Source organism: Lonchura striata, chromosome 3 (genome assembly GCF_046129695.1).
Source record: "Lonchura striata isolate bLonStr1 chromosome 3, bLonStr1.mat, whole genome shotgun sequence".
Lineage (NCBI taxonomy): Eukaryota > Metazoa > Chordata > Aves > Passeriformes > Estrildidae > Lonchura > Lonchura striata.
Window position 1 is genome coordinate 89,346,190 of NC_134605.1, and position 16,032 is coordinate 89,362,221.

The following is a 16,032-nucleotide window of genomic DNA, read 5'->3' on the forward strand; positions in this document are numbered from 1 at the left end:
TTGAAAATTAATTTAAGTTCTGGTTGGAGAGGTAGTTTAACATGCAGCTATAAGTCAAGGGGTGCTGCAATAAATTTTGCAGAACAAGATATTGCCTACTGAGTTTTTTGTGGGACTACATACAGGCTACATGTGTCTTGGTAGATGGATGTGATATTTTCAGATGGGCCTTCTCTCTCATTTAGAAGGGAGAAGTGAAATAATACTGGAAATTGAATTGAAGTGGAAACTGATTATTTTCATGATAGTTTTCCAGTACTGCTAGTTGCCATCTGTGCAGTTCTACTTCGTTGGGCTCTTTGTAATAGTTAAACATGTGTCCTGCTATAGGGCTTAAGGGAGAAGTCTGCACAAAAGAAAACACTGTAGAAGGTCACTGAGCTTTGACAGTTTTTTTCCAGAGGGTATTGTGCTAATGCAAAACTTACCCAGGAGTGACTGTCTGGCCACAAAAGAACTAGACATGGAGCCTTGCAGTGCTCCAGAGAATATTGTCTTCTGTGATTTCAGTCACTCTGAATTGGTTAATAATGTTTTTTAAATGCCTAAATAAGAAAGTAGGATGCTCTGTTGAATTGTTTTTTTCCTTCCTAAGTGGAACAGGCTTATAGGTAACCACTACTGATTCATTATCTCCTGTGATCTGCTTGTATCTCTTGTTGGCTTCTTGTCTAGTTCTTAAGCTATCAACTTTAAGCAGCTGGGACCCTTGTTTCATTTATGATTCTAAATCTTTTAGAACACTCATTGCTGGGACTGGAAGACACTGGAGGAAATGCTTTTTGAACTTAATTTCATGTCTCTGTTCTGATTAGTTTTGAAGTAGCTACTTAACCATGCCAAAGGGCTGACTGAGATAGTATGAATTTTGAAGTTATCCCTCGGGGTTCCTCTTGGTTTTGATGTCTGTGCACACACTGAGATATAGCAATATTTCCTCCATACAGCTGTGGAAATTGAATTTACATTCTTGCAAATCATACCACAAGTATAGCTCTCATTCCAGTAGTTTAGGTTTTATATATTATCTGCTGCATGGGATGGTAAAGCCAGGCAGGCCTGCAGTTTTAATGCAGTATTTCAGGTGGAGGACACCTGAATTCTTCATCCTGCTTCAAGCAGAAATGCAAAGTAGTGGCAGGAAATGGTCCAAGTGAAAATTTGAGTGCAGTTTCCTATGGAGCCAGATGGGTGTGCAATTAGCAAATTGTTGAATGATATCAGGCCCGAAAGTGTTTATTTACTGCTTATTTTGGTTTCATGTTCATCTGCGTTTGTACGGTTGAGGGGTATTACAGAATATCACAAGCTTATATGGTGAGACAATTATAGCTTAGATTTTTTGTGTGCGATTTTGTCTGCACGTGGTCTTGATTTTGATTTTGGAGGTGGTCATACATCTGTTGGAATAAATGGAAGTTTGGTGATAGCTCATTTGTCTGCTCTTAGGATTAAATTCTGACCTCCAAAAATATCAAAAAGCCTTTGTTTTTAGCAGATTATAGAACACTCTCCTGTGTAGTGCCTTCATACTTTTTGTTTCAGCAAATATCTCTTGATACCAGTTATTAATCAAACCCATCTGACATTCAGGCTGTCAGGTATGATCACTTGGGGAGCAGCTACTTTGAAAACCAGGAAGGGTTTAGCCACAGCAGTTGTTCATAAGCTGAAAAATCTACCTGCAGCCTGGAGTGTGCATTCACGGTCCCAGGTACAACTGGCTACTACAGTTGCTCAAAATAGGTTGTTAAAGATGTCCAAAGTCTGTCAGCAGGACTCTGGGGTCTTCCATGTGTCCAGGAAGCAAGTGTACCCAAACCATGTGGGCAGCTGGAACTCCTGGGACTCCAGAGAAGTCTTTTCCTCCTGGCTGACTGCTGGAGTTCTTCCTGCTAGATCAGTATCTTACATAGACTCAGGGAACTGCACTTATTTGTTTGTTTATAGAATTGTGTCTTTTGTGTAAGAAAAAAAACCCATGAACTGGTGTGTGTGCAGCTGGAGGGGATGGTGCAGTCTGTATTGTTGAGTCTGTATGAGAACCTGATAAGCCCATCTAATCATTTAAGGGATTGTTGTGAGCATGAGAATCTAAATGTTGGATTTGATTTTACAGCAAGGTAGCAACATATCTTTCAGAGAGAGCACTGCATTTTGCAAAGCCTTTTACAGGAGCAAATAAAACAGTTTACATGTGACTAAGAACTTCTTTTATTTCATAAGTATTTTGATTTTGTTGCAAGTATACTATTAATGTATCAAAACAATTAATTTTGGATTTTAATAGACATATTAATCAAACAGATTATCCTGATACTTAATTGTAAAGAATTGCAAAGTTTCAAAGATAAGTATCGTTCTAGATCACAACATTCAAATTCTGTAATATTTAAAGCCTTCTCTCCATGAATTAATCTGCACTTTTGTTTTATTCCTTCACTTGGAAGGCTGGGAAGCTGCTGAAATGGGTCACTGGAGTTGGCTGAACAAACATGCATCAAGTAAAGCACAGAGGAAAAGACAATATCTTTGGATTGTGTTTGCAGCTGTTGCATTCAAGACAACTTCATTGGGAAGCCCACTTCAATGATGACTGAGTGTAATGCAAAAAAAATGCTGAAGTTTCACAGTTTATTTTCAATCCTTGTAGTTTTTATTATGTGTTTTCCACCAACTTTTATAAGACTTGCCAATCTTTGATGCATTTATGTCTGTTGTCAAATTTAGTTCACATTCAGCCTACAAATTACATTGCTCATTTCTTTAAAGAACATTTTTTCTGAAGACATTTGCATTTTTATAGCTGAATGCATACTCACAGAAATAACATGGCAAGTAAAATTTCCAATTCTATTTTGTAAAAGAGAAATAAAAATACTCTGTTTGAAAAAATATGTCAGAGGTTCTAAACATTATTTTTTTTATTTCAAGTTGGCTGAACCCTAATGACATAGAAGCTAATGGGAGCTTTAATTAGTGAAATTTAGCTGTTAACTTCACAATGAGTGTGAGATTGGTCTTGTTTGACTGAAATTCCAAGAAAACGGCATAATTTCTAGTTCATCCTCAGCTCTTAGTGCATATCGTTCACAGTTTAATAAAAATAGAGCATGAAGGGGAATCAGATTTCAGAATAAGTGGGCAAAACTTTTTATTCTGATTCATCTTTGTAGTCAGACCAGCTGTATATGTAACCTTTCATCTCAATGTGTAAGAGATTTGATTGGTTTTCAGAAGAAATTAAACCAGAGGGAGACTTAAATTTTTCACAGACTTAACTGAAGCAACCAGAAGAATTAGGAAAAGACCTAAACTGACATTTGTATTTCATTGCTATTTAAATGAACAATGCAAAGCTTAGGATAAGTGTAAATTTGAAATTCTTCCATACCTGTGTGCATATCTGATGTGACAAGACATACAAAGTGAAGCTTTATGGGAGTTGATTTGATTAGGAGAATGCAGAAGAGGAGCCACTCTTTTGAAATAACCTTGCCAAATCAGTGCAGACCTCATCAGAGGGCAGTAGTTGAGCGAGATACATTTTCTGGAAAAACACAGGCTAGATGATGCTGATTTTCAAATTTCTGTTTGTGAGGGTGGCAGTTGACTGTGAGAAACATTGGGGAAGCCCCATTTCAGTGTTCCTCTCTCATGGCAGCTGGAAGTGAATGTCTTGGTAACAGTAAGGAAGGATCCAGTGGGACTTTTCTCATCCTTGGGTGGTGTGTGGTTAAAAATATTGCTGCTAGTGATGGAAACACCAGCACATAATGCAAGGTTTTCTTCAAAGATTTAAACATAAATAAAAAATGTTGTGGATGTGAGAATTTTCTCCTGGGTTATTCTGGTTGCTGATGGAAACTTTGCTTGAATAACCCAACTTTCCCCTGTGGCACTGCATCAACTGCAAGTTTCAGATATGTGGGAGTAGCACAGTGGGAAAGTAGCTCCTTGTGCCTCATCTTTTTCTCTGAAAAGCTGCTTGTGTATATATGCAGTGACAGCATCTTCCATGCCTCTTTGTGTATGAGTGGACCACATAAGTGATAATTGAAACTTCCCATCCCTAGGCCAGATGAGTTGGGGTTCAAGCTTGTCATGAATGTGGAAGTGATGGAATAAGCAGAAAGTTGGAAAGAGAAATTAAATATTTTCACCTGAATAAATAATAATTTAAAAGTGGGGTTTAGGTTTTCATTATTTTTAAGTTACCTTCAGTTAAATTATGCATTTCAAGAGTTTGTATCTTAATTATGAATGCCTACCAACATTCATTTTTGCTTGCATTTCTTATATAGTAGGCTATATCCTATGTGTAAGAATCCTTTGTGTACTGCTTGTCCACCCTACTGCCTCTTGGGATTTTTTTTATGCAGTTCTTTCAACAGAGTGAAACCCCATCATTAACTTACCTGAAATCTCTTATCTAGATTTCATTATCTAGTCTCATTAAATAATGTATAATTATATATATATATAGAGAGAGAGAGATTGAATTATTTCTTTGCACATATGGACCATGCCTCTCTCTTGATCCATGCCCATACTATCTTTCTTCTATATTTAAACTGTATACCTTACAAGACTGTCTCCAGTTTTGCACTTATTTTGTTATCTGGATGACAAGGCCTCCATTCAGTTCTAAAAACCAACAAAAAATAATGTGATGTTGACTCCAAGGCAAGTTCCTACAAACTGCTGACATTATTCCCTAAACTGTCCTGATACATGAATACCAACAGGGAAATAAATAAAATATTACAAGTTCTGATTTCATAAATCCAAGAGGAAGCTGATGAAATGAAAAAAAAAAAATTAGAGGGGGTAAAATATAAAATGTTGCTTTTAAGCTTGACAGATGTCTCCTACTCAACAGCTGATTTAAAAATAGCACCATGATACATTAAAATGCATGAAGTGTTCTTTTAAAATATAAAACAAAGCACTATCTGTTGCAAAATATTCTGTTAGAGGAAACTAATGCCAAAGAAGAAGCTGGATTCTCATGTGAGGTTACTATCAGAAAACTGTCATATTTGCCCAGGACTTCTGAAGGTGAAAATAACAAGAACTTAAAGATCCTTTAGCTAACAACCTAAGTTTTCATGACAAATACATATACATTGCAATTCTAGTTCTCTGTCACTTTAATTGGTTAAGTATTGCAGAGGTTCCTGTTTGATCCGGCAATTATCACCTTTGTAGATTTGTTTATCTTGACTACTGTACTGGGGTTGAATATACAAAACCTAGCCTCTAAATCTGTTTTTCCAGTATTTCTAAGGATTTCTACAGGACCTTACCATAGCTTGATATTTTTAATGTAAAAGGATATATGTATTTTTATTATAGGAAGGACATTGATAAAGTATGTTATATTTTCCATGCTATATGTCTTAATGGAAGTTTGACACAACAGCAGACAGTACATAGCATTGGTCAGTACTTGTACACTTTCATAATGGAGTTTTGTTTTATTTGGTCCTAAATTGTTCTAGGTAAGGCTATAATTAAGAATGCTCACTAATTATATGAAAGATATAAGAACCTGTTATTAAGGTTATTCAATCCATCCCTTTGACAAACCCTGTAGCTTTAACTTTTCAAACTAGCCTTGTTTGAACTGAGATTTTACCTTTCTGGAGATTGTTTCAGATGGTGATGAGTTTGTTGAATGTCCCTCAGTTCCTAATTAATGAGCAAGAATGAATAATTGGTCTAGACTATAGACATGGAAAGCCTATGAGAAGTAAGGATCAAGTTTATATGAGCAGGAGCCTTCAAGATATAGGGCATTTTAGCACAGACTGGAGAACTGGATTTGTTCCCTTTTTCTTACATATTATGTGTTTCTGGGTAATGCCCTAAAACAAATGCTCTCCCAAGAGACCATTCCTTATTATGCTCTATTTTCTGAATGTGATGTTGGAGACACCAGGGTCTAGCTTACAGAAGGAATGTTAGCAGTACCAGAGAAAAACCTATAATGAAATTAGTTTCCTGATCAGAGCTTGAAAAATCATGAATGAATTGGTGCTGGATTTTCAACAACATGAAATACATTATTGAATAACTATTGCTTAAATGAGTAGCATTTCTTCTATGCTATGGACATCAGTTTTCTAAATGAGTACTAAACATTACAATATGTATTATAAATAGCAACAATATGTATAGAAAAACTAGTGCATTTGTATATGAGTATAAATATAAGTGAGATATATTAATATGACATGAGGTTTCTGATATAAATATAGGAAAAACACCTATCAGGGCTTTTGTAAGTATCTGGGCACATGTAGAAAAACCTATCTAGCCATTCACGTATGCAAACCAGTATCAGCAGAGAAGCAATCATAGCGATGCCAAAAGCTGCCTAAGAAAAGGAGATTGCTTTTTCTAAGTCTGTCACTAGGTGTAGGAACTCCAGACTTTGATATTATCACCTTTAGAATGAAAAAAGCAGCATAGAAATTGGCAGCTCATCTGAACAATAAGGAGTTTGTATTCCTGCACTCATTTTCTATTTCCTTATGTCACTGTGGAGACATGTTCTGCTCTTTCAAGCTGGTGGCATCTGGTGTGGTTGCTCAGAGAAGACTTGAGGTTTGTCTTGAGGTGGAGAGTAGCACTCAGTGGCTTCTGTGTGTGAGCCCCAACAACCCCAGGCAGTGCTACAGGCTGGGGGAGGAGTGGCTGGAAAGCTGCCTGTTAGAAAAGGATCTGGGAGTGCTGATCCACCATGGCTGACTATGAGCCAGTGTGTGCCCAGGTGGCCAGGAAGGCTCATACATCCTGACCTGTGTCAGCAACAGTGTGACCAGCAGGACCAGGGCAGGGATTGTCCCCCTGTACTCAGCACTGCTGAGGCCACAGCTCCAGTGCTGGGTCCAGTTCTGGGCCCCTCACTGTGAGAAAGACACTGAGGGGCTGGAGTGAGTCCAGGGGAGGACAGTGGAGCTGGGGAAGGTCTGCAGCACAGCTCCTGTGAGGAGCTGGCAAGGGAGCTGGGGGTGTTTAGCCTGGAGAAAAGGAGGCTCACAGTGGGTTTTGCTGCTCTCTACAACTGCCTGAAAAGAAGCTGTAACAAAGTGGGTTTAGTCCCTTCTCCCAGACAACAAGTGACAGTACAAGAGGAAATAGCCTCAAATTGTACCAGGGGATGCTGAGGTTTGACAACCTTTCCATGAAGAAATTCCTCCTAATGTCCAACGTTGGACCAGGCAGTCCAGGAAAGAAACTAAATCACCATCCCTGGAGCTATTTAAAAGACTTACAGATGTGGCACTTAGGGACATGGCTTAGTGGTGAATGTGGCAGTTTAACTATTGTTAAAGGTTTTCTCCAACCTAAGCAGGTCTGTGATTCTCCCCAGGAGAGCATTGAAAAGGCATCAATGCCCATATGTTGCCTTTGGTGCAATCCTGATAGTGAACTTGACTTCCAGAGAAACTGGTCTGATTTCCAGATGCTCTGAGCCATGTAATTTTTAGTGGTTGGCAGAAGGGAGTGTTGGTGTTAGAAGGAGTTTGTGCTCCTGAGTTTGTGCTTGAAATGAGGAATGACAAAAACGCACAGAAGGAGACCTTAGTGGCAGTAATTGTTTTTTAATAGTTATTTGCCTGTTTTTTAACAGGTTATTCATATTGGTGACATTTTACTGAGCTACTTTCCAGGCACATAATGCATAAAAAACTTTGATTTTGTCTGATATATCAGAATAATGTTCACAGGTAAAAGTAGAAAAATAGATTAAATTATTTAATTACCACAGAGGGCTTATTGTGATAATCTATAGATCAGATTATCTAACAATATGTGCCTTTTTCCTGCAACTCCTGCTTCACCTGCATTCTTAAATTACCTTGGCTTAATGAGTATCTGTCTGCTGGGTTCAGGGTGACTCTTCTTCCTGCTCACTGCTGTAGAGGAAAAAAACAGATTTCTTTGTTTGGAAAGCTCAACATTTGTACTCAAATGTCTATTAGTGCACCTATAAGTTAAAAAAAAACCAAAACAAACAACCCTCAAACACAGATCCTTAATTAATATCTTGTTGTGAGTTAAAGCCAGAGAGCTCATAGTTTTGATTGCTCAGAAGGCACATGGGCTGTTTGCTCCTGTTTTTTTAAAAAAGGGGTGTTGCTCCTCTGTGTCAGCCAGGAGAAGCCCTGGTCACTCCTTGGCTCTCCTTTCCTTGGAAAGAAAGGAAGCTCTGAAGTCCTGAAGGGCAGAATGAGAGAGTGTGGTGAAGACAGAAAGGAGCAGAAGGCAGAGCTGGTGGGAATCATGTGCTGCATGGGTCAGTAATGCAGCCCGGGGCTGGGCTGGCAGGGCTGCCTGCGGGACAGGGCACAGCTCTGCAGGGAAAGCTTTGCTCAAGGGGCTTTTCCATGGGTTTCCTTCCTTAGCTGGTGTTTATGTGGTCATTTACCTGTTTTCTGTTTCATCTGGGGAGTTTCATTTGGTGTGCTTTGCTCTGAGCTTGAGCACACTGAACACTGTGGCACTGTATTTTTTCTCTTAGTGTGCATTTGCTTTTCTGGGAGCATGTGGGTTTTAGATTTAAAATCACAGTTGCGGTGATTTGGTGACCTTTTCCCCCCTTTAATACTGATGTTTTTCACATGACAGGTGTCAGCTTTCGTCTTATGCATTTGGGTCTGTAATTTTTCTGACTGTTTGTGTAATATATATGTATATATAAAGGACCAAAGGTGTAAGCATCAGTTCTTTTGTGTATGTGAGCATTTTAATTGAAAATAGAGTAGAAATAAATAGTGACTTCATATTCTAACAAGACACAAGAAAGTGGATTTTTCAACCTTTTGTTTTTCTAACTGTCACCTAAGTAACACTTCCCAAAATGTAAACTTCTGTATATTTCGTCAAAACTAGAGGGGATTACCTTAGTAAAAAAGACACTTTGTACACATTGTGAAATTCTGCAGTTGAGAAACTTTGCGTTCTTTTTAAAAGAGCTACTCCTAATGAAACAGTTAAAAGTGAAAGTGTTTCTGGAATTATTTTATTTCTGATATTTTCTGTTCTCTACATTTACTGAATCAAAGCTTCCACTTTATTATGATAAGTAAATTCAGAAATGGTGTTTTACTAGATGAAGGCTATCAAGGAATATATGCAATGTTTGCTATATGAAATATAGCAAAAGGTATTTTTTAATCTGCCAGATTTTTTTTCCCAGTTGTACAGCTTTGCTCTCTAGTTTCTCTTTCTCCTCTTTATTTGGGTCTTCAGGTAGAATAAGAGACTGTAGAGCTGTGAAGTAGGGAAAAAAAAAACATATGCAAGAAGCTTAGAATATCTTGTGTGGTGTGGAAAAAGGATTTAGAAAACAGCAACTCCTCCCTACAAAGCCAAACATATAAAAACACTTCACATACTGCCTGGAGATTTCATTGCCACAGTGAGCTGTGGCTATAAAAGTTATAGGTGTGTTAAAAAGGATGGGAAAAAAAAACCCAGAAAAAAGAGTATCTATGACTATTAAATGCGAAGATATGAATGAGCATGTAGAAAGTCTGTGAGTCACATAAGAGGACTATGCAAAGGTTTCACAGGCTTTTACTTGTTTTCTTTTTGCTTTTGTTCCCCAATACTCATTTCTCACTAATGTTAGGAACCCCATATGGTGCTCAGTTTGGCCCAGGATAAACTCTGGTATGATGGTTTGTTCTTTTGAAAGACTTCAGTATCACAACAGAGATTTGAAAGTCCATGAAAGACCTTCTGTGACTTTATTTGAATCTATTAATTGTTGTATTGACCAACATGAAAGCCGTACTTTTAAATGTAAAATAGCAGGATTTGGTTCAGTTCTTTTAGTGATAGCAGTGGGTACATAGGGATTTTGTTTTGCTACCTGAGCTCATTCTCAGCCACACTGCGAATAGCCTGAGTCAATGAAACAGCTGCAGTTGTGTTGTACAGGGCGGAAGGGTTATTTTGTGTCATACAGGGCTCTTGCTATTTTAGGCTTGGGCAGGTGGTCCCAGTCCTGATGCTGTGACTCCTGCCCTGGGGAGCTCTGGGCTGGTGTCTGGCCAGGCTCTGTAGCAGTTGTACTGGCTGTACTGGCTCAGGTAGCTGGAGATAACTCTTGTGCTGGGGCGGTGGTTAGATTTTCTCCAGTGTGGCTTGGCAGAACACGTGCTTGTGCTCCCTACCCTAAGTGGGATGCTTTCTTACCTTGAGTCTATTGCATTTATTATTTCTTCTACAGTGTTTTGTGGGCAATCATTGATGCTAAATGCTACGCCAGGAAGCAAACTGCTGGCAATGGCTGGGTCCCATATCTGGGTTAGTGGACATCCCTGTTTATTTTGTAGAGGGAACATCCCTGTTTATTTTGTAGAGGGTTGAGTCCTTTCCCTGACTGAAGCTGTAACTAGCCCTTGTGTGTTTGAACAAGGGTGATATGCCAGTTGAAAAACATAATGATTGAAAGAGTTAGCTTTCATATTGCACCAAATTTTCTATTGCCTAATACACTAGTAATTTGATTATATAGACCACAAGTAGCATTTATAGTTCTTAAGAGTTTGCCATGATCTTTTCAGTATATTTTGAGTGCCAGCTGACTTCTTCTAGGCAGCTGGATTTTTACCAGTAGTCTACTATAATACCTGAGGGGCTGTTGCCCTGGAGGAACACACCTGGAGCATCAAGAAACTTTTTCATATTATGCTGTGATGTACTGAAAAAAACATTTCTGCGCTATTGTTTTGATTAGACATTTAGGAGTTTTTACAGGCTAATATGTTTTTAAAAGTTACTAGAAAATTAATTTTATAAAGGTCTTCATAAAGAAATCATCTACATAATTTGTAGAGCTGTTAAAACATTTGTTTTTCCTTTTTACCTTTAGATGAGCGTGACAAAGTACAAAAGAAGACATTCACAAAATGGATAAATCAGCATCTCATGAAGGTCAGTTGTTATTTCTGCCATGTGTGGATGACTGTTACAGCAGTGATTGGATCTTTTACTACATGTTTGATTTCAGCATGCAGTTGTGTTACATGTAAGGAAGATCTTAAATTGTGTGGTTTACGCACGTGCTTTGTCTTTGAGGAGTCATGGAGGAGTTGAAATGCTGCCCAAGGTGATCTAATGGAGTACTTGAATTTGAAATTAAAATGAGTCCAAGTTGATTTCTTTCTATAAGGCTTGGCTCATTTTGGGATTAGTGTGTCATGGCTGTAGTACCACAGCTAAGGCAAATGAAAAAAATATATATTTGAAGGAACACGCTGAGGAGAGGGGAATGACCTTGAGAGAGAGATCACTAGACCATTCTGTGGCATTGATATGCTGCTCATGGATTAGAAATAGAGCTTTTCCAGTGGCAAAAGTCACTTTTCAGTATCTTTCTTTCAAATAGCAGTGAACTTTACTTCAGGGACAGAGCATATTATTTTAACACAAGGTACAGATTTTAGTTGACAGAGAACTAAAAGCTGTGAGTTCACCTTTACTGTATGGCCCTTTAGTTCTAAATTTGCTGTCTCTGGAGAAACAGATTGTATAATTCCTTGACATAACTTGCTTTGATATTCCTCCTCACTCTGAGGTGGAATTCATGTAAAAGTCACATTAAATAAAAATGTATCTGAGTTGGTAAAAATAAAAATTGGCAGAGTTGAGAATTAATGAATGAGTGCAATGTCCAAATACTGTTGGAAAGATCCCCTTGTATTCATGTTTAGAGAAAAACAGAGTTTTTTTAGGGAACAACTTAATTATTTTTCTCTTGTGGCTGCTCTTGTGGGTATTTGAGCAATATTGGACACTGAAACAAAAGAGAATTTCTGCAGGATTGTGGATGTTTAAAACATTTTTTTACCTTTTTTTTCCCCACATCTTTTCAGGTTTTGGAATGTATGTAGCTTTTCGGAATGGTGTGGTGTAGGAAATTACCCAGGCTCGGAACTGAAGTTGGACTCAATTTTGTCTTTTGCAAGAGACCTGTCTTGCAGAGGGATCTTTTGGTCCTTCTCATCATGACTTAGCCATCAGCCATCATGTTGCTATCAGTCTCTGTGCAGCATGCAATCTTTCTGTGGGCAGGGTGAGTCTGGAGTCCCAGAACTGCTCATACCAATGGGTTTCCCTTTGTGAATTTTGTTAGACCCAAGGGAAACATGCTGTTTCTAGAAACAGCTGCTGCAGGGACCCCTTCTGTGCAGAAGCCTCCTCCTTTTATTCCTAAAACATCCAAGTGGCCCCATGTCCCGGCAGAAAATTTTACTTGCTAATGAGAAAAGACAAAAGGCAGTTCTGCAGCCTTCCTTTAATGAATTTTGCCTCATGTTTATAATATAAGAAATGTATCCATTGTAGAATATATCAGAGAAATTAAAGGGAAAAAAAGCATCCAGGAAGGTTGCCAAGACTCTGGAAGTAAAATGCAATATCCATTTCCTCATCTAATTGAGGGTGACTGTTTTCACGTTTATAGAGGCTACTCATTTTTTTGTGTATTAAAGAAGCATTTTAAAAATGTAGCTTTAATTTTCTGTGGGGTGCAGAAAGGCCTATCTGAAGCTTCTTGGAGAGCAAGACTTTAATATTAGTTAAATATAGTGCCTTATTTTACCCAAGAGTAGTGTACTGAAAATGATATTTCTATACAGCTTCATTTTACACATTTCTAAAACATGCATAGTCATCATTGTCACGCTGTCAACCTCTTGGGAGTAGCTTAAAAGAGATTTAGATTCTAAACCCATAAAGAAATGCGGGTGAAGAGTTCACTTTAAATCCTTTTGCATTGCTTGCCAAGGTCAGTGGCCTTACGCCTTAATTTCCAAATAGTTCTGGGCTGGGTGATTGCAGAGGAATAGACACAGATAGGAGAGACAGATGGGGTGTGTTGACTGTGTGTATTGCTGGCCTTGATCTTCATCTCAGATTGCTCACTTTAGAATTCAATTTAAGGGTTGCTAGCTCCCACAAATATAGTTTCACTGTAGCTCTTCCATTAACTTGGAATTTATGTAGCAAAACAATTTTGTCTTGTGGAAATAGTTTGAAAGCAGGCGGTGATACAGTTGTCAGATTTCTGTTCTTAGACATTGTTTCTACAACAGTGACTTGTATGGAAATTAAAATCAATCTTTCAAACATTCTCTGTCTTAAGACCTAAGGGCATATTTAGAAAGCACTGTAAGGTGGAGGGGGTTTAGAAAAATAGCACAGTAAATGAGGGCATTTCTAGCAGAGACAGTGGACCTCTCCTACTCAATGCACTAACTTGAGCCCTCATTTTCAGCTATCTCCTATTTAATGCAAATCATATTCAACTCAGATTTGCCCATTCACTGCCAATATCTTGTTTCAGACAAGCCAGGATGGGAATTGTCTCATTTCAGACATTGCAATAGGTTTATTTGAGCTGGCTACCCAGAATTCTTTAATAGATAGCTGAGGGAACAGGCCCTTTTAAATGTTCCTCCACTAAAACATCTGCCTAAGGGGAAGATGAATTTTTTCCTGGAAATGCTTTTGCTCCACTGTCTGTAACAGGAAGTCGGTGTGCTTTGTCTGTCATGTGTATGGTTCAACAAGAAGCGGAAAAGATAATAATGAAAATTATGAGAGTTCTTGGGAAAGAACAGACCATGCATGTGGACATGGGGATAGATTATATTTTAATTTCATCTTTTTTCCCCTCCTATTTATGTTCTTAGCTTTCTTTCTCCTGTTTCTTTTCTCTGTCCCCTGATTATTTTTTGCTTTCCCCCCCCCCTTTCTTTTCTCATCTCTTTTTGCATTTTCCTTTCTTATTTAGTGCTTTCTTTTCTCATTCTAATTAAACTCCTATTTTCTTACAGTCCTTGAGAGAGTCCTGAATTTTCATGCTTTTATACCAGTATATCTAAGGGGTTTTATTCTAGGTTAGCAGCAATGATTCTTTTACAAGTTCCCATCTTTTGTTGGGGAATGGCATGGAAGCCTACTGTAATTCTTCTAATTAAGTTCTATATTTATGTGATTTACTGAGTAGCCACAAACAACAAGATGGCTATAAATATTTACCCTTCTGCTGTCTGTTGCCCATCTCTAGTTGCATTAGATTCAAAGTGTGTAAGTGCATAATATTTAAAATTCAGTGTTAGTCCCTTGTCAGTTTAGTTGAACAGTAAAGCATATTATGTTATGCTGTGCTAAAATAGAAACATAGTCATTGCAGAAATATTTCCTGCTCATGTTCTTGAGATACCTAGTTTTTGACAGGTACACAATATGTTATTTGCCAAATTCAGCTATGTAAGTGATTTTTGAATTCCACAGTTTAAGGTCAAGTGTACTGTCACTGAATTGTTTTAATGATGAAATTTTTCTTTTGAGTTGATAACAGATTTTCTGAGAACTGGTTGGAGCTTTAGACATCTTAAGGCTACTGTTTGCTGTCTGCTGGTGTGGCTCCAGTTTAAATGTTATCTTTTATGTCTTGTTGACATACAGACTGGAGAGGTGAGATTATTGGACTTTAGACTTGCCTGCTGCTGTAGTATAAGCTTCCAGGGAGAATTCACATGCCTGTGTAGTGTGGTGGTGGGGTAGAGATCTCCTCTTTTCTTGGAAGCAGTCTCTGCTTCCAGCAAGTGTTTCACTCTGCTGCTGTAAAAATAGGGTGTTAAATCTTGCTTGAGCAGTAAGTAACCCTTGATGTGACGAGAACAGGTAAATTTGTGGCTGCAAGTTTTATTCATGTGTAGTGTTCTCATGGTTCTAAGGCGTCCATTTGATCCTCTAAAATCCAGCCTCCATGAAAGCCCAGAAATTCTTCTTGACATCCTTTGAATTCACAACCCCAAAAATTAAGGAAACAGTGAGGCAAGTGTGAAACACAGGTGGAGAATGAGATAAAAGTCAGAAAATAAAAGAAGCTGTTGGTGAAAACGGAATAAAAGCAGATAAATTCATCTTTGTTGATTTTCTTTTTCAAATCAATTAAAAAATATTTTTATAGTGCCAGGGTCTAGTCCTGAGAGATTAAATGGGCTATTTTAAAATACTTTGTTTCTTTATTAGAACTTAGGATGTACAGAAAATAGAACTAAAGGTGAGCAGAGACTGGCTGGTGGTATAGTGAACACCCAATATCTTCCCTTCAAGGGAAAACATTTCTTGCTTTTCATGGAAGAAAAAGTTGTAGAGAGCCTCTTAACTGGCCTTCTAGCCATACTCTGGGTGCCTGGGCAGCTCCCTGTAGAGGGACAGCTGTCCTGGCCATGGCACTGACAGGGAGCCAAGCCCCTGGTGCAACCTGCAGTGTGGGTTGGATTTTGGGACCCTTGGCTGACCATAGACTGGGAGAAACAAGCTTCTGGTGGGTGCAATGGGAGCATCCCTTCACAGTCATTCATTGCTCCAAAAGTCACTTTAAAAGGTGGTATTAGCCAGAAGGCTTTTGTAAGTAGCAGGACAAAATGCTTTTGAAAACTACTGTTTTAAAGCCCAGTGTTCAAAACCATGTCCTGTCTTGCAGTGATAGTGCATTAGCAAGAGAGAGAACAGCTTTTTGTTGTGCACAGACTGAATGAATAATTCAGAATAGAAACCTGAAGTTATTGATTTCTGTGTGTCCTTCAGGCAGCACACTGTTTGCAAATTGCCTCTTAGGTCGATTGCTTTGTGAAATGTTCAGGTATGCCCTTAATGGCAGCAGGATTGACTATCCCTGATGGAGCACAGGCATTCCTTGCTGAAAGCTGGCACTTTACTGACACTAGTGGTTATCATTTTAGATAGCACTACTCTCAGTATCTTCTCTTCCAGCCATGCAGTTAAAATGTAATTTAAAATTCCCCACCTCTGTTTTAGAAATGAGTACTTTGTAGCTCTACATTGGTATTAAAGGATGAGGGACCTGGTGTTAGCCTAATGGTAGGAGCTTCTAAAAAATTCTCAATTTAACACCTTTTGATTTTGAAACACACTCAGAAAAAGCTGCTTTCCCCCCACCCCCCACCCCCTCCACCTTGTTCAATAAATTAA

At 38.4% G+C, this 16,032-nt stretch overlaps 1 protein-coding gene across 5 annotated transcripts in view; it reads left to right on the top strand.

The window, feature by feature from the left end:
* The window catches only part of DST (dystonin), a 283,474-nt gene that overhangs the window by 73,807 nt on the left and 193,635 nt on the right, over positions 1 to 16,032 (top strand). For all 5 annotated transcript variants that reach the window (XM_031504425.2, XM_021551192.3, XM_021551193.3 and 2 more), the window contains one exon: positions 10,895 to 10,956. In XM_031504425.2, the coding sequence (XP_031360285.2) occupies positions 10,895 to 10,956 (62 nt within the window). The remainder of the gene's footprint in view (positions 1 to 10,894; positions 10,957 to 16,032) is intronic.